Source organism: Ambystoma mexicanum, chromosome 3q (assembly GCF_040938575.1).
Source record: "Ambystoma mexicanum isolate Mex_15411 chromosome 3q, UKY_AmexF1_1, whole genome shotgun sequence".
Taxonomy (NCBI): Eukaryota; Metazoa; Chordata; class Amphibia; order Caudata; family Ambystomatidae; genus Ambystoma; species Ambystoma mexicanum.
The window spans coordinates 318,209,194-318,232,214 of record NC_090926.1 but is presented as its reverse complement, the minus strand read 5'-3'; the positions used below and the strand labels follow the sequence as shown (position 1 = coordinate 318,232,214).

General features: G+C 46.6%; 1 protein-coding gene across 6 annotated transcripts in view; it reads left to right on the top strand.

The window, feature by feature from the left end:
* The window catches only part of PRPF40B (pre-mRNA processing factor 40 homolog B), a 1,091,929-nt gene that overhangs the window by 548,918 nt on the left and 519,990 nt on the right, over nt 1-23,021 (top strand). For 5 of the 6 annotated variants that reach the window (XM_069653882.1, XM_069653883.1, XM_069653884.1 and 2 more), the window contains one exon: nt 12,238-12,315. The exons of the other annotated variant lie outside the window; for it this stretch is intronic. In XM_069653882.1, coding sequence (XP_069509983.1) covers nt 12,238-12,315 — 78 coding nt within the window. The remainder of the gene's footprint in view (nt 1-12,237; nt 12,316-23,021) is intronic. 6 annotated transcript variants of the gene reach the window in all.

The following is a 23,021-nucleotide window of genomic DNA, read 5'->3' as shown; positions in this document are numbered from 1 at the left end:
GAGGTAAATATCCCACGGCATACTAAAGGACCAAACGGGAGACAGTCGCAATACGACCAAAGACAGTAAACATAGGAAACTAAGACAGAGACTAGAACAAATCAACAAGAGGACCATGACCTTAACTATGACCTTACCCAACAGCCCTAAATACAAAACATAGAAAGGGAAAGGAAGCACTGCATCACGGGCCCCAATGCAATGGGCGAGAAACAGAAGGTTTCATCACTACACTCTGTCCACCAATATAAAGCAGGAAGCACAATGCCCCACCACACAACTAGAACTAATCAGTCCCAAGGATGTTCACCCCACGGAAATCAAAGAACCAGCCAGGGCAGAAGGATACGAACGTCTGAATACACACGCTCACATAGACGGATCCACTAGGACAACACTTCAACATGACCCCGACCCTGAACCATTCAAAGCCTTAACCGACCAGGGTCAGACAAGATCACCTGAGAATAGATATCACCCACCCAGTCCCACACCTCAAGATTAGGTTCAGACGCACCCACCAATCCAAACCATACTCAATAGGATACAATTGGATCAGTGCAACACCACCAAATCTAGTCGGCCTACGAGGACCCAGCAACATCCGAACCCACAGGCATACAACTCTAACGGAATCATAAGTACTGAACCAGGTACAGACCCCACTAACCTAACCCTCAATCTTCTGCATACTTAAACACACACAAAACACAACCATCTCTCTCCCAGCAATCCGCACGCACTTTACCACACCGCATCACCAACACATAAACTTCACCCACAGCACTCGAGGCCTTCACCCGATCCGATACTAGCACCAAAGCCCAGCACTCGGTGTATACCGAGCAGAAGCTGCCAACAGCACACCACTTCTCCCACTCTCCTTCTCCACTCCTCCCGACTAACCCTACCCCACCCTTCCTGTTTACAGATCCGCCAGAGCGCCTGGGGACCAATTCCGTTGGTGACGGTGCGCTATACAAGTACCGCTAACATAACATAACATGTCTAAATTATTTTCCCTCCTCCAATCATTGTTACTGCTTTGGGAGTCTGTCATAGATGAGGAATACGTTGGAGGATACAATCCATTCTAATAACAAGTTACTTACCAAACTGGTAACGTTCTTTCGACTGGATGTTCCTCCAACATATTCCTCATCGCCCTCCCAGGGCGGAGGCTAAGTACAGTAGAGGCTGTATTCTGGGCATGTATGCCTCACGTTGTGGGGGGAAAAAACATGAACTGAGGCTACGGGCACAGTGCGTAGTACCTATAACATCCGATGACGTCACTCTCGACGGAGGCCTCCGAGGGACATCAAGCTGACGCCATCGACGCAAGGACGCCCTTTGCCGAAAAAAATTCTGAAGCCGCACAGCTCTGGATATTACATGTCATAGATGAGGAATGCGTTGGAGGAACATCCAGTCGAAAGAACGTTACCAGTTTGGTAAGTAACTTGTTCATCTCTCTCAGATGACACGCCGCATTCAACCCACTGAGCTATCTTATCAGACAGGTAAGTGGCTGCGACCCTGGTGCGTCCAAAACGAAATCACAGCTGGCATCAGCCTTCTCTACAACACTTTGTCTGAGTGACTGAGTCCTCCTGGGACTAAAATGGTATGCTTAAAACATACAAAACTGCCATGTTAGCGATATGGGTTGCCAAAGGCAGCACAGCAGAAAAAGGTTGCAGTGGCAGGTGGACATCAGTAGAAGTGCCTCTGGATGCAAAATAAAAGTTGAAATACCTTGGTAGCCATCAAAAGATTTAGTGGTGCTTGAAACTTAGGAAGCCGGAACCCAAAAAATAAAATCCTGCTCCAACAGTAAAATTGCACCTGGACATCTTTGCAGACATACATTCTCATTCCCCCTCCTCTCTCAAATGCTGGTGATCTGTATAGTAAGCTATAGAATAGCGTATTACTCTAGCAGAAGGATCTTATACCATCTGTGCACATGTTCATGTCGCTTCTTTCACACTCTTATTTGAGTCCTTTTCTAGGTCGTTTCTCATCTTGCCGCTGTGCCATTCACTCAGAGCATGAAACAAGTCCAAAATCAAAATCAAGCCTTATTAGTGGTGACCCTAATCTCCCTTTCTCAGAGAGATGTTGGATGAATCTGATGGATTCATCACTGATTTCCCGGCGGTAGCCTCTTCCCATTTGGCCAGGGGAGGGCCGCTGGTACCTGATCCTGATCCTGGGGGTGGCTATATGAGGGAGGATTACATGGAAGGAGACAACCTGCAGGGAGATGTCATGGCTTCATCGGGTGAGACATGGTATCCCCCATTTTCCCTTGGAAATAACCCTCCCATGTCTATTGCCCTCATGTCCTATTGTCATACATCTACTAATTCGCCAGTGAAGAATGTGAAACCTTTTCTCCAGACCTGTAGGCCAATCTTCCAACATTGGGTGGCCTTGGGAAACCTATGAAGCCACCTTCACCAGTTCCACTTATCAATCATCCAGGACTAATACACCATTTAAAACCATTGAAAATACTTCTCCAAGTTCTTCAATCCAATAATCAAAAATGGACTTCCTTTCCCATAATTGCCCCAATACTGGGACGAGGAAGCGGGATCAAGGAATGCAGAGCAAAGGAGGCTGCAAGCCCAGCGAGCGCTCTATTTGTTGCTTGCATACACTTGTGTCTGGGAAATTTAAAGAGCGGAATCAAAGAGTCTGCAGGTGCTGCTACTGCTGGCAGGTGAGAGCTGAACCTCTCTGCAATGCCAGGCGGCTCACCAACAAAGAAAGAAGCTAATGCGCCAGCACGACACCCTGCGGGAATGGTAGGAGTTTGCGAGTGGCTCCCAGGCGTTTGCATGTTACAGAAAGCAGTGCTTCACTTACTGGATTCCAGAATGAAGCAGACGTGTCAAGTGGAAGCCGCGAGAGATGGAATGAAGAGAAAGGGGTTGCAAGAAGGAAACAGATGGAGAACCTTCACCGGCTGACCGCAGTAGAATCCAGGAATGCCAACAAGAGCCGTTGAGTCCACCCAGAGACAGCCGAGACCCCAGGACATATCAGCAGCCATGTCAAATGAAAACAAATGTAAATAAAGCAACAGAGAGATAAGTGAAAAGACAGTGTGAGTAGTCCAGAATGAAACTCAGACTCATTAGCTATGATTTTGGTTAAATATTTTTATTGAAAATGAAAGGATTGGGAAAATGCCTCTCTGACCCTGCTTTATGAGTAATTTCCTAACCTAAACCAAAAACAAAACTATCCTGTGTCCAAAGTTCTATTCTGACCCTCACACTATAAACTAAACTCTAAGGTGAAGAAGGAAATGTCTTTAACGTTGGGTGGTTTCTGAAAAGTGTTCATAAAGAAATAATAAATGGCTCCAACACAAACGTTCTCCAGGGATAAAGGTCCTTGCTGCAGAGGGTGGTTCCCGTCCCCTGGATTCCTCTTTATTCCCTGATGTTTTACACATAAAACAGTTCCTTGTGTCTTTCTTGGCCAACAACAACACTGTCACACAAAGCTGTTTAGCTTTGTAGTTCTTTTTCTCTCAGTGCATCTGATATATTGTTAACACAGTTCCTTTTTCTAGTCCTGATATTCCTCTCAGGGCTTCTTTAATTCTTAAACATTTCTTGTGACTGCCTGGTATACTCTACTGCCAGTGCTTCTTGTATTCAGACACTTGTATACTGGTATACTCTCCTGCCAGGCCTTCTTGTATTATACCGGTTCTCAACCCTCTCCCAGAGTGGCACATATAATTTATGGGATAATATTTCTGCTTGACATATTATCCTGTTTGAGTGCCCCCTGTGCTTGCACTGCATGCATACATATAATTGCAAGAGTTTTGCTTGTAATTCAGTTCCCCCTTTCACTGTGATTCTTTTCACTTCTTCTCTCTTTGTTGCTTTATTTATATTTGTTTTCAATCGGCGTGGCAGCCGTTACGTCCCGGGTTTCCCTTTGTCTCTGGGTGGACTCACCAGCTCTTGTTGGCATTCCTGGGATGTCCCGTGGTCAACCGGCAAAGGTTCTTTATCTGTTTCCTTCTTGCAACCACTTTCTCTTTGTTCTTCCATCTCTCACAGCTTCCACTTGACACGTCGCTTTGTTCCGGGCTCCGGTAAGTGAAGCGCTGCTTTCTGTCCTTTCACCGTGATTCTTTTCACTTCTTCTCTCTTTGTTGCTTTATTTATATTTGTTTTAAATCGGCGTGGCAGCCGTTACGTCCCGGGTTTCCCTTTGTCTCTGGGCGGACTCACCGGCTCTTGTTGGCATTCCTGGGATGTCCCGTGGTCAACCAGCAAAGGTTCTCTCCCTGTTTCCTTCTTGCAACCACTTTCTCTTTGATCTTCCATCTCTCGCAGCTTCGACTTGACACGTCGCTTTGTTCCGGGCTCCGGTAAGTGAAGCACTGCTTTCTGTCACATGCGAACATCCGGGAGTCGCCCGCCGGCTCAGCGTGTCATGCTCGTTGTAAGGAACTCATGGTGGCAACAGTAAAGACAGACACAAGTGATCACAGTTTAAGGGTGTTTAATAAACTGTATGCAGGGGTGAGAAAAACGCCTAATCTAAACCTAAAGCTAAAATGGGAGCAAGCTACGACCATCAAATAATAATAAGGCAGTCCTAGCAGCATCTTTTCAAATAAAAGGGCCTATACTAAAAAACCTATTGCCAATCCTTACCACTAAGTTACAAAAAGAGTGTGGGATAATGTTCACCAGAAAAGAAAAAAGTGTTCTCAAAATGATAAGTCGGGATGGTATGGCTGGGTCTCCCTTCCACATGTTTCAATCCAATCACAGGACAAGGTGGAACTCCTGAGCACAGCACACTTCTGGGCCTTTCCAGTGTTACGTTCACCTGGTCTCTGCGGAGGCGTTGGGGCACGGTTGCAGACCTCCCTGAACTTGAATGCATTGGCTTCCTATCTTGAAGCATGTACTTCAGCCCGTAATTCCCCTAGTAAGAGGGCTAACTGATCTGTTTCTGAAGTTTCCATAACGCCCAGGCAGAGAGTTTTTGAGGCTTTGCGTTCTGTTACGCTCACCTGGTCTCTGTGGAGGCGTTGGGGCACGGTTGCAGCCCTCCCTGAACTTGAATCACACCCCCCCTTCAGGCCTCTCCCTTGGTAGAAAAGCTGTGAGCGGTGGTACGTGGTGATGCTGCTCCTGCGCACTCACACACTCTTATCTCAAGATAAGAGTGTGTGAGTGCACCAATCTGTGATTGTTGTACCTCTCAAACCAAACCCTTCTCCCCTAAGTACGGTTTCTGTGAGCATACGCCACCCATAAAGCTCACCTGTGAATTATGGAAGGTGAGCTCTCTGTCATGCTACTTCTGGCAGGGGTGCGTTGAATGGGATCTAGTTCCTTCACTGATCCCTGATGAGGATTAGTCCAGTCCAGCTGCGACTATGCTTCTCCTTAAGATTGGTAAGTGTCTGTTGAGCTCTTTCTGTTTGTTCTGTTCAATGTCTTTATATGTTGCTCCTTATGCTCGCAATAATGTCTCTCTTCTGTTTTCTTCCCTTAGATTGAAATGCGGCCTCAATGCAGCTGTGAGACTCGAGACGCGGCCGGGTGGAAGATTGATGCTACTACAACATTCAACAACAGGTAAGTGATGGTTTAAGGAAAAGCGCGAAGTATGGCGAAGCGCAACCTTAAACAGACTGTTTTTTCGATGTCTAACCTTGTCTTCTGTTTTTCCTTGCAGGCGCTGCTGTCGACGATGGAGCGTGTCGTGCTGCGGTACCAAGATGAAGATTTCGGTGTTCCGGAAAGTGTAAAGATGAATGCTCGGTTCGCCAAAGAGATGTACTGGTCAGACCAGCTTCCCCCAGTTGGTAAGTATGCTGGCAGGAAGCAGGAGGGGCAGGAAGCAGGGTCTTCAAAGGTAAACAGGTCTGACCTCAGGCGACGGTGAGCGTTACGCTGCTGGTAAGGGCAGAATAACGCGAAGCGTCTGTCTTGAGGATCAGGGCAGCTTATATAGCTGTGAATCCATTAGCAGCCAAACCCAAGAACACACTTGGCGCTGCTGAATGGATGGAATGTTCAAGGTTAATGCATCTGAAGTGCTTAATGGATGGAATCTTCAAGGTTAATGCATCTGAAGTGCTATGTCCATAATAAACGCCTTTTGGTGTTAAATGGATGTTCTAGTTTACTTTCGTTCATGAGCCTGGTGCCAAAGGCACCAGGACAGTGTCCACCCAGGTCTCCTGTGCATGCGACCCCTGTAACATTTGTCGGCACAATAATGAGGAAATGTCAGAACTTGTTTCCGCCAGTCGATCCTAGGATTGTGGGTCTCTAGCCAGGGCATTCCCAATATGATCTGGAACTGAGGAGCACCAACGAGATCGAAAGTAATGTCCTCTTGATGCCCGTCCTGACACAGAAGCTTGACTTTCTCGGTGTATTGTGTCACCGGGCCGGATGATAGCTGAGAACCATCCACAGTAGTGACATTTTCCGATTTCTGCTTCTGTCGGAGAGGAAGGCCTATTCGGAGAGCCAAATCTTGGCCAATGTAGTTACCCACAGCTCCAAAATCAATATATCCCTCAAAGGCATGTATTTTTGATGGTTGCTTGTGATTCACCAAAAGCACTGGAAGGACTAGATGTGAGGTCTGCACGGATTCCTTTTTCATGCTCGACAAGCGGACCCCTACACTTGCCGGGCATTGGTGTTTCCCGAGTTCTGTCCTTCTTCTTCATTAGTTTTTTCATTTTGCACCAACCGTTTTCTTGGGTGGTTTTACCGTGCAGTCACGGAGGAAGTGACCTGCTTGTCCACAATATAAGCAAAGCTGTTGTCTTCTTTTTTGCCTTTCTGCTTTGGTAAGGGCACTTCATAATCCACAAATTTGCATTGGCTCAGACTGTTCATGTGGTTTAGTCTGATTCTCACAAGGTCGTACGTAAACTGACTGTCCCTCTGATGTAGCTCGATCCATTTTCCGATTCTGCAACCTATGATCGAGTTGCACCGTCAGGTCTATGTAGTCCGCACACCTCTCAGGGGGATTAACCACTTGCGCCAGCACATCCTTAAGTTCTCCCCGTAACCCTCAGTAAAAGAGTGTATTCCTCTTCTCCTCTGGCCAGTTGGTCTGGGCTACGAGACGGTTGAAGGTTGCTATATAGGTTAATAGATCTTGACTCCCTTGTCTGAGTGACAACAACTCGTTATCCAGAGCTTGTCCTCGAGTATGACGGGCAAACAATTTCTCCATCTCATGTTGGAAATTCCCAGAGTTCCGGAGTAAAGGGTCATCTTGGTTTACCAAAGGTATAGACCAGTCCGCCGCACTACCTCCTAAATACGAGAGTACAAACCCCACTTTGGCTTGGTCATTAGGAAAGGCTCCTGGTCTGCACAAAAAATTAAGGCGACATTGGTTCATAAATATAGCAAACTTGTTTGGGTCGCTGATGAAGCGTTCAGGAGGGGCTAGAGGCACTGCTCCAGGAAGAACTACCTGAGCCAGTGTTGATTGCTGTGGTGTGGAAGAATGAGAAGAATGGGTTACTCCAGGCAGTGGAACCCGTCCTGCTTGTGCTTGTAGCATTTGTCTTGCCAATTCGTCAGTTCTTTCTCGGGTTACAATAAGATCCCACCGTAAGGAAAATCGCGAAGTATGGCAAAGCGCGACCTTAAACGGACTGTTTTTTCGATGTCTAACCTTGTCTTCTGGTTTTCTTTGCAGGCGCTGCTGTCGACGATGGAGCATGTCGTGCTGCGTTGCCAAGATGAAGATTACGGCGTTTCAGGAAAGTGTAAAGATGAATGCTTGGTTCGCCGAAGAGATGTACAGGTAAGAACAGCTTCCCCCAGTTGGTAAGTATGCTGGCAGGAAGCAGGATGTCCAGGAAGCAGGGTCTTCAAAGGTAAGCAGGTCTGACCTCAGGCGACGGTGAGCGTTATGCTGCTGGTAAGTGCAGAATAACGCGAAGTGTCTGTCTTGAGGATCAGGGCAGTTTATACAGCTGTGAATCCATTAGCAGCCACGCCCAAGAATACACTTGGGGCTGCTTAATGGATGGAATGTTCAAGGTTAATGTATCTGAAGTGCTAAATGGATGGAATGTTCAAGGTTAATGCATCTGAAGTGCTTGATGGATGGAATGTTCAAGGTTAATGCATCTGAAGTGCTATGTCCATAATAAAAGCCTTTTGGTGTTAAATGGATGTTCTTCTTTACTTTTGTTCATGAGCCTAGCGCCAAAGGCGCCAGGACAGTGTCCGCCCAGGTCTCCTGTGCATGCGACCCCTGCATACCTGTGCCCCTGACTTCATGACCATGACATCCAGCACAAGGGTCACAGTTCTAGTTCAACGATACCAGAACTTTCAGGGGCTAAGTCTCTTTCCTCAAAGTTTCTTGAAGGCCTGCTGGTTCAAAATAACAAATAAAGAAACAAATGTTCCTTTGGTGGTCTTGCACCTGGGCGATTGCTCTTCGCCCTAGGATCTCCTTCCATCGTGCTCGGCTCCTCCTTGCAAAATCGGGTTTCCTTCCGTCGGGTTCACCGTTTGTATTACTCTTCACCCAACTCGTAGGCATCCCTCGCCTGGGTTCACATTTGCTAATTATACAGTTTATTCTGCTTTCTCTCAATTCGGGATTCACTCTCAGCTTTCCCATTGGCATCCCTACGTCGGGTTCACATAGCCATCTTACACACAGTTCATGATTTGCTCATTTTCATCAGACAGCGTGGGTTCCGTTATCCTAGCTTTCTTTCGGCATCCCATACCTCTGTCGGGTTCATGCTTGCCTTATTTCACAGTTCACAGCCTTATCAGAAAGCGCGGTTCCCTTCCACTAGCTTTCTCTTGGCCGTGAGTCAGAGATTTTTGATTGCACAAAGAATTTGATGTGACCTTTGTAGGACCACTCTTACATCTCAAGTCGGTCTGTTCTAGGGCCTTCTGGTACTTGCAGTTTTCAACACGAAACCAAAGGGGCCAGTGAGAGTCCTTCGATTGAGCACTTAAGCAGCGCCTGACCACTCTGCAGCTGGTCCTTCACTGGGCTTTCACAAAAGTTCAAGCACATACAAGTTCTTTGTTCCAAGTTCTTGCGTTCATCAAATGTTACCACTTGCAACCTTGGGCTCAACACACGGTTTGCTATCCACTTCCTCCGACTCACCGACTGTGTTGAACCCGTTAGCATGTCTTGCCTATGGAGTCAAGGACGGTGCCACAGTAGCCAGTACACATCCCCGCTTGTGCTATCATTACAGGAGGCCCCTGTGCACCATTGACATCTGTTCCTCCACACGCCAGCTGTAACTCCCGGTCTTATGATTTCCCTCTCTGAGGCTTCGCGGTCTGAGTTGAAAAGGGCAAGGGAAATTTCTCCTTCGTTGTCCTTCCAGGTCTCGCCGCCTTTCTCCTCCTTTTGAACTGATGATTCAGTGTAGCTGTCTCCTCGTGCGTTCGACCTTGCTCATAGTGTGCTTTCGTGCTCCGCCTTTTATCTCTGTGGGGACGGTAAAGGACCATCGGGTGTGCATGGTTGTTGTCAGTTGCCTGACTCTGCCTGACCCGTGTGTTGGGACATGTCAGGTAAACGGCTATGGTGTTAGTCTGTTGTCTGTTACGGTGTAAGCAAGTGTTCGTTTTGGAAAAGGGGGCTTGGGGAGTAGAGTTTTTAAATATTCTACAGGGTTGGATGGGGAAAAGGTGTTGCAGGGAATAGGGTACAGCGTCTCTCCCATTGGTGTCACACTTCCACTCCCCGAAGACCCCCCATCTACGTGATCCTCCCCCACTGGTCCACCTCCAGGAACTGGATCCACTAGCAATGGCCGTGTCCTGGCCACCTGGATGACAGATCGCCGGGGACTAGTAAGTGAGACACCTATGGGTTTTTCACATCATACAGCAGCTACTTCCTTTGTCATTCAGCCGCCTGGCTCCAGCACGCTGGTCTTAGCCTTTTATTTACCCGGTCCTCATGCAGAGGTTCAGCTCTCTCCCGCCAGCAGTAGCAGCAGCCGAGCTTGACTCCCCACTTCTATTGCTTAAATTTCCTGAGTACAGGTGTATGCGAGCAACAACTAGAGCACTCGCTGAGCTTGTGGCCTCCTTCACTCTGCATTCCATAATCCCTATTCCTCGTCCCAGTATTTCGAGAGTTCTGGGAAAGGAAGTCAATTGTTGACAATTGACTCAAGATCTTGAATAAACATTTTCAAATGTTTTCAATGGCAAGTCAGTTCTGGATGCTTGATAGGTGGAACTGGAAAAGGTGGTTTCATAATTTTTACAAGGCAGACCAAAGTTGGACAGTTGTTCTATATGCTTCTTCATAGGAGAAGTAGTTGTATGACAATAGGCCATGAGGGTTTGGGATATGGGAGGATTGTTTTCAAGGAAAAATTAGGAATACTGTGTCTCACCCGATGAAGCCATGACCTCTCCCCAGAGGTTGTCTCCTACCATGTGATCCTCTCTCATATAGCCGCTCCCAGGGTCAGGATCGGGTGGCGGCTGCTATCCCCTGGCCACCTGGGAGGAGGTCACCAATGGGAAATCAGTGAGACTACACCGGATTCATCACAATTGTCTGTGAAAGGGGGAATTGAATTACGAGCAGAACCCTTGCAATTATATGAATGCATGCAGTGTAAGCACATAGGACACTCAAACAGAATAAGATGTCAAGCAGGCACATTATCCCATAAAGTATAAGTGCAACTCTGGGAGAGGGTTTAGAACCTTTAAAACACAACAAGCCCTGGCAGGAGAGTATACCTGGTCTTCACAAGTGTGTGAATACAAGAAGCCCTGGCAGGAGAGTACACCAGGCAATTATAAGTGTGTGAATACAAGAAGCTATGCCAGGCAGTGACAAGAAATATATATGAAACAAAGAGGTCCTGGGAAGAACGATCAGAACTGGGGAAAGGATTATATTAATCAGGTTTAAAGAAGCCTGAGAAGGAATATCAGGACTAGGAAAAGGAACTGTGTTAACCATATACCATGCGTACTGAGACAGAGACAAAACAGCTTTGTGTGACAGTGTTGTTGGTCAAGAAAGATACAAGGAACTATTGTGTGTGTAAAACACCAGGAAGTAAAGAGGAATCCAAGGGAAGGGAACCACCCCCTGGAGCAAGGACCATTATCCCTGGAGAACATTTGGCCTGGAGCCATTTATTCTTTCTTTATGAACGGTTTTCAGAAACCACCCAAGGTTAAAGACATTTCCTTCTTCACATTAAAGTTTAGTTTATAGTATGAGGGTCAGAATAGAACTTTGGGCATGGGACATTTTTGATTTTGACATCCTGACACAGACAGAGCCTTATTTTTTGGTTTAGGTAGGGAAATTCCTCTTAGGGCAGGGTCAGAGAGGCATTTTCCCAACCCTTTTATTGTCAATAAATGTCTTCAAACAAAATCATGGATAACTTGTGCCTGAGTTTCATTCCTGACTCCTTACAGAGGGATATGAAATGAACAGCTGATTTATTTTGGCACAAGCAAAAAATAAGTCCAGATGATGTGTACATTTCTGAAAATGCTGGATCTCCTATTGTATTCTTGGAATTTTAAAGTTTTCTCTCGCATAATTTCTGCAATTTTGCAGAATTTCCCACCAAGTAGCTTTTGAGGGTGGAAATCCCGGCTCCACTGGTAACTCCCCACCACATGTAGAAGTTACCCTGTTAAATGTATCTGGACAGCAACCACACTGTAATGCTTGCATTAAAAAATGAATCGATAATCCAGCAAGTCAGGATCCAGCCCTGTTCCTTAAGTAAGTCTCAATGAGTGGACTTTTGGAGAATTCCAACAGGAAGTGAGACATCTGGAAACTGGACAGCTGCCACCTTGTATGGCAACCAGCCAATAAATCAATAACAGCCATTCTAGTGAGGAACTGTAACGAAATCTTGGCAGCCAACACATCCTTCAATTTTCTTATTAGTCATTGCTCATTTGAAAACAGACAATTATGTTGCTGGTTTAATTTAATCTATACCTCCCACTGATGTTATGTATATTTCGATATCTACCCATATGCCTTCTTTTCTCTTTACAATCTCTCTTCCAGTACACTTCCCCATTCTCTGTTTATCCTCCCTTCTTAATAGCAAAACCATGTTCATTCACCCGTTATCTTTCTTTCTCTCTCTGCATATTAACATTCCCTTAATTTTGCATTTACTTTTTCTCTTCCTCCCCTCAGATAACTCACCCAGCTATGGCAATAGTGCAGCCCAGTCTAGTAGGTAGCAGCACTCCAGCAGTGGAGCCTCCAAGAAAGGTAATGTCTGTGTTTAGGGGTTTATTATAGATCACAGGACTCCTGGAGAAGCCAAAGCCTAGTTTGCACAAACCAGTTTAGATCATAGGGACATGAGCATAAATGTGTATCTGAAGTGCTCCTAGGAAAGGTAACTTCCACACTGCACGGACTGGTTCAGTTTATTGGAATCCCAGTAGATGGTCCCATCAGAGGGGTTCCTGTGGAAGGTAAAAGTCTACTCTGCACATAACATTTTCGATCAAAGTGACACCAACAGTAGGAAGGCAAATTATACTCTGTAGAGACCAGTTATGATATGATATGGCATTTATAACGCGCCTATACACAAGTGTTTCAAGGCGCTACGAGGCAAGTGGGGGAACAAAGGGAGGACATACAAAGATCCTACTAGGCCAAGTGTCATTCAGATCGCGTAAGTGCATGGGAAGGGGAGAAAGGAAAAGTGCATGGGGGAAGGGAGAGGGGAAAGTGCAGTAATGGGAAAAGTGGAATAAATAAGAAAATAAATAAACGGCCCGCTGGTGGCAAGTGCAAGGAAGTGCAGATCAAAGTACTGGTAGGGGGACTGTAGGGATACAGAACAACGGTCCCCAGGTGCAGGGGTTTCCAGGGAGGCAGTGCAAGTGGGCTATAGACGGGGCCTGGGCCAGAGATCAGAGAGGGTGGCCAGGTAACCCGAGCAGTTACAGTCAGGATATCAGCAGAGGAGAGGGGGAGAGAAAGCAGAGGCAAAGAGGAAGATTTTCAGGTGCTTTCGGAACCGGAGATGGTTCTCCTCGAGTTTCAGGGAGGCAGGAAGGCTGTTCCAGAGAGAGGCCCCAGCCGAAGAGAGTAATCTGCCACCAACTCGTTGCTTGGAGAAGTGACTGACACTGAGGGAGTTGGAGGCGGATGAGCGAAGAGCTTGAGAAGGAAGATATTTAGGAAGAGAGAGTTGAAGGTATTTCGGCCCCAGACCCCAGAAGGCCTTGTGTACAATGCAGAGGGTTTTGAACTTAATCCTCGCAGCCACTGGGAGCCAGTGCAGGGATTTCAGTCCTGGAGAGATACGATCCCTGGGCTTGAGGCCAAGGACAAGTCTCGCCGTCCTGTTCTGGATAAGTTGCAGAGGGCGGAGAGTAGAGGCAGGCAGATTTAGATAGAGGCTGTTACAATAGTCCAGCCTAGAGAGGACCAGGGTTCTGGAGACAGTGAGCTTCTGGGGAAAGGAGAGGAAAGGAAGAATACCTCTAAGGAGGTGCAGCTGGTAGTGTGACTTCTTAGAGACGTCAGAGATGTGAGGGAAGAAGGAGGGAGCAGAGTCGAAGATGACCCCAAGGTTTTTAGCCTTGCAGGTGGGTGTAGGGAGAGGGCCAAGAGAGGCCGGCCAGAGAGCTGCAGGGAAGGAGGGAGTGTGTGTGCCGATGAGTAAAATCTCAGTCTTACTGGCATTGAGGCAGAGGTTGGCAGCACACCACTCCTGGATGGCAGACAGACAGTCAGAGATGAGGGAAGGAGAGGAGGAGGCCGAGGGTAGCCTGAAAGAGGTCAGAGGGATCCTAGCAGATAGTCCTATCTGAAGGGCTCCTGGAAAGGTAAAGTGTTCTCGATGATGACAGGTTGAGATCATAGTGAACCCAGCAGAAGGTCCTATTCTAAGTGCTCCCATTGAAGGTAAAGTCTACACTGCACAGACCGGTTGAAGCAATAGGGACTCCAGCAGAAGGTCCTATCTGAAGGGCTCCCAGTGAAGGTAAAGTCTACTCTGCACAGTCTGGCTGCTCAGATCGTTGGGGCCCCTGTAGAACGTCCTATCTGAAGGGCTCACGAGGAACGTAAAGTCTGCTTCAGACTGATATGTTGAGATCATTGGAACCCCAGCAGAAGGTCCTCTCTGATGAAAGTAAACTCAACTCTAAAATACCAGTTCAGATCATAAGGACCCGAGCAGAGTGCCCTAGTTGAGTCTGGAATGTAAACCAGGTGGCTAGCTTTAGCCAAAGGAAAGAAACAAAATAATAACCCATTGGAATCAAAGAATGCCTTAGTTTGTTATAAAACTATAAAACAGTTGTAATATTGCGTGAATATTCAGCACAACACCATCAGGGGCTCCTTAATCCTGACAAGGTGGAAAAAATAGAGTAGGGCCTTCAGGATCTGAGCCAGTAAACCAACCATTTGGAGAACCACAGTTTACGCATGCCATACATTGGTGCATGATATCGGGCTCACATTTGACAAGGTCCCTGTACATGTCTATGGACCTACTGATCAATCAATGCTTCTTACCCAAGTGCTCATAACCATAAGTGAAGGCCACCAGGGTAGTAACACAAGTATGTGTGCATGAAACAAGTGGTGCTCTGTCAGCAGTTTGAGATGATAAATACTTCAGTTTATTATTCCTTCTGGCCATCCTCGACATTTCAATGTCCAATAATTTGACCTACTACAATGCATGTGTGTCCCCTGCTAGCATCATCTTAAAATCAAGATAGCACTGAATCCTGGAACCTGATGTGACGCTAAAACATTCCTGCTAACATAGCCTCTTGTACGTGTGTCATGCTTTTGCCTCCAAAATATAAAATTACAATCTCTAGCCATGGTTAATATTTCATTTTCAAAGAATTTACAGTTCTAAGCCTTCACTAATGTAAACAGAGATTCCAAAAGTAATACACATGACAAAACAACTTCATTCACTCCTAAGGGCAGCCACAACGAGGAATTGCCAACTCCTTTGCGTGCTATGCTGTCTTATTTTTCAACAAGTATGAACCTCTTGCCTGATCCCATTTCAGAATTATTTGTTTATTCTGGCAAAAATGTATTTAATATTTTAACCATGCTTTACGAGAGCAATCCCTACTAGCACCCTCAGGCCTAGCTTGATAAGCAAATCATTTTGGATTGATTCTAGGAGCCCCACTACTAAGATACTACTTATCAGCTATCACTTGTAGCTGTGGAAATATTTGCATACTTCTAGATTAGCTCCTTTATCTGTCCCAGGCTCTTGACCATTGGGTAATAATCAAATGAAATATAGCAAATGGCCGCTAGAGTGAGCATTTCTGTAAACTGATGTCCTGTCCAGCCCACCGCAAATGTTGTTATCTTATTTAACATTTCTACTGTGCCCGTCACCAACGTAGTGGTCTTACAGTGCCTGGCCTTGTTAGAAATGTGTCGTATTATGACCCTGCAAGGGTATTGTCTGAACTTAGTCTGTGAAAAGGAAGGGAGATTTGGGGAGGAGGAAATAGGGAAATAGGGAAATTAGACAACAAAATGACCCAATTCAGAAATTAAAACAATTTGGATGATGATTGGGAGGCGATATGGTTGTCAGAAGTATTGATGCATGCTTGTAATTTGTAATGGGTTACTTATAACGTGCTTATTACCCAAAGGTTTTTAAGCGCGGACCCGGGGATCGAACCTGTGTTACTCAACATTGTTTTGATTCCAAGGCGAGCATGTTGCCCCTGAGCTATCCTCCTGAAACCTTCTCAAATGTGATGTTATTGGTATGTCTGAGTGTAGAACTCAGGAGAGTACATCTCTGTTTAGAGCAGAGTTTTATTGTGATGGCAATGTATAGGACTGACAAAGAATGTTGCTAAATGTAGTTACTTGGTGAGTGATTGCGTGATGGACTTGAGAGGTACTCCAGCTGGCCCTTTATTGGATTGTGCCCTGTGAGATGGTGGGCACTTGTCTTAAGTGGTCTGTAGAAGATGGCACTCTAATAAGTTATTAAAAAGGGAGGGGGAAAAAGGCAGAGTTATGAAAGCACACACATTTCAATACTTTTCAAAGAACCACAGGGAGGCAGGTTAGGCAAAGTCTACTGGATAGCAAGGAAATTCAAATGCCAGGCCCACTCTTAGAGAGAGCAAGCTAAATGTGTCCAGGATCACACAGTGGGGTTATGCCCAACGAGTCTTTGTAGGAAGTTCACAAAAGATTGAGATCAAGTCAGGAAAAGTTAGTTAACAGGTCCCAGGCTAGCCCAGGTTAGAAAGTCGAGGATTTACTGTCACCCCGAACGATCTGTCGCAAGGGAAGCCAGGTGGGACATAGTACCTGAAAGTGGGAAGAACGCTCCAACGGGGGCAGTTGTTCCTGGCAGCGGGTGCAAGTCAGTGTTTCATCCAGAGGAAGAGGAGGTCTCGACGTGGAGGAAAGCTGAAGGTCGTTGCGCTGCCAGAGAAGAAACCAGCCGTGGAGTTTCCCGGTTACAAGGTACCACTCTTTTCTTCACGGTAGTGGTAAACCGTGGTATTCCGGTTGCCGGGGTGCTTGGCACGGGCAAGACGGCCACGAGATGGTCCAGGAAGGTGAAAAGACGGGCAAACTGGTTATCCCCGCCAGTCAAAGGAAGAAGACTCTCCGGACTGGAGATCTCCTCTGTCGTCGGGAAAAGTGGTGAGACGGTTTCGCAGGGCTCCACCGGTGGTGTTGTCGTTGCAGGTTGGCTCGGCTTCTCCCTCCTCAGATTCTTTAGGTCCTGTGGCGACTTCTGAAGTTCCAGTCCCCAAAGCCCTGCTTTTATGCACAAAACCCCCATTCATTCAGCCTAGCTGTCAATCAAACATGCTAAGTGGTTAGCCGGGCGGCTCACCGCTTGGGCCAATCACACAAGAGTGCGACTTGAGTTGCAGAGGCAACTCAGTCCAGGGTGCCTAAACCCCCTCCCACATCCCCTGTGGTACCCAGACAGAGTGGCACCACTTTTGGAGGCTTCTGTGGAGAAGCCTGCCAAAAAGTGGAACAAAGGGCTCGACTTGGGTTGGAGTCACAGAAGCAAACACAAACGCCATTTTGGAACCAAGTTTCGGCAAAAATTACCAACCAGTGAATTAATATTAATTTAATAAACCGGCGGTATGTTCGAGGCTATTTTAAAAAGTGGTAGCCTCGAACAATGGGAAAATCCCATAGGAATATATTCGCGGTCGAATATAAATAGTAGTATCCACTGCCACCAGCCAAAACTCGGTCGGGGGGGACTGGACATTGCCCCCTCGAACAACAGACCCCGGGGTAATCGAATTGCCCCGACCAGTACGTCCACAATAGGATGGTTTGTACTGGTTCTGTTCACAATTTGAAACTAGTAAAGCCAATGGTGACTTTACATGCCCTTGGAGGCAGTAGTCAGTCCCAGGGTATGGAGTCTATGTTTGGGGGTCGCTACGACACCCCTGGGTTACGGCACGGAGGGTGCTGTGTAACCGGAGTCTATGTTTGGGGGTCGCTACGACACCCCTGGGTTACGGCACGGAGGGTGCTGTGTAACCCACATACCAAAAACACATGAAGCCCTATGGGGTAAAGGACCCCATAGCCCATAAAACACATACAAAGTCAAAGGAACACCTCAAATCATGTCTAAGAGTGGGAGGCAAAGAGTCTCACTCTTAGCAGGAGAAAATAATAAACCCCAAAAATCCAGCAAAGCTGCTGGGGTACTCACTAGGTTTGGGAAATTAGCCTTTACAGAGAATTCTCCCTAACAGTCGCTCCCCCCACCCCCAGACTAAGGGACAGGAGGGTTTAATCCACTCCTGGATGAATCTCATACCTCTAGTCGATGACATACATCCTAGAGAGACCATCAGCATTTTGGTGGTGACACCCTGACCTGTGCTCAAACCCTTGCAGGCAGATTGATCATCTCAATAGTTTTGGATTTTCCCCTTTCATTTGCATCAACCATCTCAAGGGTTGGTGGTCAGTCTGAATGACAAAAGTAGAACCATACAAGTATGGCCTAAACTTCTTCAGTGCCCACACAATAGCAAAACATTCTCTTTCGATAGTTGCCCACCTTGTCTCAAGATCCTTCAGCTTTCTGCTGATGAAGCAAATGAGGTGCTCCCTACCTTTCTCATCCAGTTGGCTAAGGACTGCACCTATACCTACATTAGAAGCATCTGTCTGCACAATGAAAGTTTGGTGGTAGTCAGGAGCTCTCAATACTAGTGCTTGGCAAAGAGCTTTCTTCAGGTTTTCAAAGGCCTGATTGCATTCCTCATTCCATTTGACCTTCTTAGGGAATTTTGGAGAGGAGATTACATTCAGTGGAGAAGCTATGGTCCCATAGTTCTCTATGAAATTCCTGTAATACCCAGTGAGGCCTAGGACGGCTCTCACCTGGGTTTGAGTAGTAGGTGTTGTCCATTTTTGCACAGCTTCAATCTTACTGAGCAAAGGCCTTATTTCTCCACCTCCTACCTCATGCCCAAGGTAGACCACCTTACTCTGACCAATTTGGCATTTACTTGCATTTATGGTCAGATTGGCCTGTCCAAGAGCCTGCAAAACATGTCCTAGGTGGTTAACATGCTCTTCCCAGGATTGGCTGAACACTGCAATGTCATCCAAGTATGCCATGCACACATCCTCCATCCCAGCCAGAACCTGATTTACCATCCTTTGGAATGTTGCAGGTGCATTTTTCAATCCAAAAGGCATAACCTTAAATTGGTGTAAGCCAACTGGGGTAGAAAATGCAGTCTTCTCCTTGGCATGGTCTGTCAGGGCTATTTGCCAATAGCCTGACGTAAGGTCAAATGTGCTGAGGAACTTGGCTGAACCAAGTCTATCCACCAACTCATCTGTCCTTGGCAAATGGTGGGCATCAGTCTTGGTGACTGCATTAAGAGCTCTATAGTCCACACAGAATCTCAACTCTTTGGATCCTGCCTTTGGTACTAACACAACTGGGCTAGACCATGGGCTAGTAGAGGGCTCTATTACCCTGAGATCAAGCATCTTCTTGACCTCCCCTTTGATGTGGGTCCTTACATTTTCTGACATTCTATATCCGCTGCTTTTGACTGGCAGAGAGGCACCAGTGAGTATATCATGCTGTACCCAAGGGGTCAGGCCTGGTGAAAGTGAGAACAGAGAGGCAAACTGATTTAACATGGCTTTGCACTCTTCTTGTTGCTCAGGTGTCAGATTTGAAGAGAGATTTACTCCTTCAATCTTTTCGTCCTAGGGTAAGCCTCTGAGGAGATCAGGGAGAGCTTCACTCTCTTCTTCCTCTTCTGTTGAAGCTAGAAGCAAAGCTCCTACTTCAGGCCTGGAGACATACGCCTTTAGTCGGTTGGTGTGGAAGACTCTGGGAGCCTCCTTGGGATTGCCCAAGTCCACCAGATAGTTTACCTCTGCAAGTTTACCCACAACCTTGAAGGGTCCCATCCATTTATCTTGCAAGGCCCTCTGCCTTGTTGGGATCATAACTAGAACTAGCTGGTCTTGAGTGAACTCAACCATGTTAGCCTTTTGGTCATGCCAATGTTTGACCAAAGCTTGTCCAGCTTTCAGGTTATCACTTGCTTCTGCCATCATTTGTGACATTCTCCTCCGGAGACCTATCACATAGTCAGTCACTCTGACTGGCTTGGGGGAAGGAGCACTCTCCAACCCCTCCTTAATCAGGGCCAATGGACCTCTGACCGGATGGCCAAAGAGAGGTTCAAAGGGAGAATAACCTACTCCCTCCTGAGGGACTTCTCTATAAGCAAAGAGAAGGCATGGCAATAGAAGGTCCCACTTTCTTTTAAGGGGATCCACTAAAGCACCTATCATGCTCTTCATGGTTCTGTTGAACCTTTCTACCAACCCATTTGTCTGAGGGTGGTAGGCGGTAGAGAACTTGTAAGTAACTGCACAGGTTTTCCACATGGCTTTCATGTAGTGGGACATAAAATTTGACCCCCTGTCAGAGATTACTTCCTTAGGAAACCCAACCCTGGTAAAAATACCAAGGAGGGCCTTAGCCACAGCCTGGGCTGTAACAGTCCTCATAGGAATTGCCTCAGGGTACCTAGTAGCATGGTCTACTACAACAAGGATAAACCTGTTGCCTGAGGAGGTTGGGGGATCAAGGGGACCAACAATGTCAATCCCTACTCTCTCAAATGGGACTCCCACAACTGGGAGAGGCACAAAGGTGCCACATTCTTGGATCCAACCTTACCAGAAGTCTGGCAGGTATGGCAGCTCTTGCAAAACTTATCTACCTCAGCCCCCATCTTTGGCCAATAAAAGTGAGAGCCTTTCCTTGGTCTTCTTGAAGCTCAAGTGACCAGCCAAAGGAATCTCATGGGCCAGTTGCAAGAACTGCTGTCTGTTTGCTGAGGTACTACAAGCCGCTTGTAGTCTCCAGGTGCAGACTCAGTTGGTTCACTGTAGAAGAGGCCATCTTCCCAGTGCAACCTATACTTTCCAGGCTCGTGCCCATCAGCCTGAGAAGCTGCCTGTTGGCGAAGACCTTCCAGAGTTGGACATTCTCTCTGTCCCTTACTGAAGTCTGCCCTGTTGGGTCCACCTTCTGCCAGTAAAGACTGCAGCTCAGGATTGTCAACAGAATCCAGATCTCCAATGAGTTCTTGGCCTTCCACTAGCTCTTCGTCAGAGTCTAGTTCCACCATACAGGGCTGTACCTCCCTCTCAGCCTCAGCTGGAGGTGGAGTTACAGGTGTAACTTTGGACAACCTAGGGGAAGTCCTTGTTGGAAGCACTGGAGTGCTTGCTGTTGGCTGTTTCTTGGAAGTCTTGGGTTTCCCCGTTGCTTCTGTTTGTTCAGTGATAGCAAGTTGTAACTCCAGTGGAGTAGGAGTGATATCTTTCTTCATCATCTCCTTGGGAGTACCTCTCATGGTTCTCTCCCTTGCAGGTCTGGTGAGCTCCTGTAACCTTTTACTAGGAGGTCTGGGGGTATGTGACACTACTCCAAGAGTTTTCAGGTCATTACCCAACAGAACCCTACCTGGTACCTCACTTTGTATGCTGACAGGTATCTTCACAGTCATGTCATTACACTGGATGAGAACTGGTAATTGGGGAAGCATCTGCACAGGCCCTCCAGCTAACTTGGTGAGGCGTTTGGGTGCCTTAGCAACATCCTCAGCCTGAAAAAAAGATTTATCCACCACAGTTATGCTGGCTCCAGTGTCCCTAATGGCAGGAGTCGCCTGACCATTCACCTGGACACTGTCCTTATAATACTCTTTAGTATTATCTGGGACAGAGTTATAGACATCTAATTTCTGTTGTTCCCACAGACCCAGAGACACTAAAGAAACACTGGCTGAGACTCCAATGGGTTCATCAGCCAGCAGTAGAAAGTTTCCACTTGACATTTGTACTTCCTCCTCTGGAGCAAAGGCTAAGGAGACAAGCTGGACCCCTGAAGGTTTACCCTTACATCTGGGATCTCCTTTCACATGGTCAGGTGAACCACAAACATAGCATTTACCAAATGCTTTCTGGAATGGTGGCTTGCTCTGACCTCCTTCTGGTTTACCGCCAGAAGGTACACTACTCTGATTTGGTTTCCCTTGTGGCTTACCCTTATTGTTCTGTTTGGGGCGCTCTTTGGGATTGGAATTATTAGAATTCTCTTTGGGGTCCTTTTTTGGCTGTTTCCCCTCATCCTTTTTCTGAGTTACCCCAGAGTCCTTCTGAGTAGCCCTGTTGGCAACCCACAAGTCAGCAGCCTTAGCTAGTTTCCTGGAATCTAATTCCATTGAATCAGCCAAGTGCTGTCTGAGCTCAGGAGAGCAGGCATCATAAATTGACTCCAACATCACAATATTCCTCATCCCCTCATGAGTGTTCACTTTGTAACCCTTAATCCATCCCTCTAAGTTCTTCAAACTTTCACTCACCCAGGTAGCCCAAGGGGTACCATCATGCTTTTTGAGGGTCCTAAACCTCTTAAGGTACTGGGAAGGGGTCTTCCCAAATCTAGCTATCAAAGCAAGTTTCACACATTCATAATCCTTCTTATCCTCCTCCCCCAACTCCATTACCACATCAGTTGCAACAGGGGGGAGCCTAGAGAACAACCAGGAAAGTAACTAATTTCCTGTAATGTTCTGGAGCCCATGATTATATTCAAACAAACTCAATCAATCCAACACATCCAACTTAGGCTCATACATACCCACCAACTCCTTAGGCATCTGGGGTCTTTTGGGACTAGAACTCCTAGAGGATTCGGAGAGAGAAGCACTTTCCACAGACATTTTTTTCATTTCTTGGTCATGGTTGCTCCATTTCTCTGAGCCTTAGTTCTTGGTGCCGTTGTTCTGTTTGAGCATTAATTCTTTTGAATTCTAATTCAAGCTTCATTTATTCTAGTTCCATATATTGAGGATTAAGTGTGGGACCTGGTAAAGGTCCAGTAGGTACAGCTGGCAGGGCAGGTAGAGGCCCAGGGGAGACAACTCTAACATCTTCCCCCTCCTCTTCTGCTTCTGACTCAAAGTTATCAATACTAACATTCATATCAATATCATTGCTGTTATCTACAGTTGCTGGAGTGGTAGGTCCCTCTGAACCACCATGAAGACTTTGGTTTGCTAACAACCTTTCTGTTAGCTCAATTTTCTTGCCTTTAGTCAGGAGATTCTTATGCTTACAGAGAACTCTTAAACAATCAGCAGTTTGTGTAGCAAGGGGCTCTTGACTATACCTTTCCATAGTTGACATGTTTTAGAAAAATAACTTCTTTAGTGCTAAGCTTTGTGGTTAGTTGCACTAAGGTATCTATAAGCACATTAAAATGTATGCTCAATACAAATCCCACCGCTGTACACCAGTGTTAGGCAGAAACCTGTGCATTTCCCTTAGGGACCACTGCAAAAGATTTAGGACTACAGGTGGTTGAGAGTAAACCCAATTGATAGCAGTCT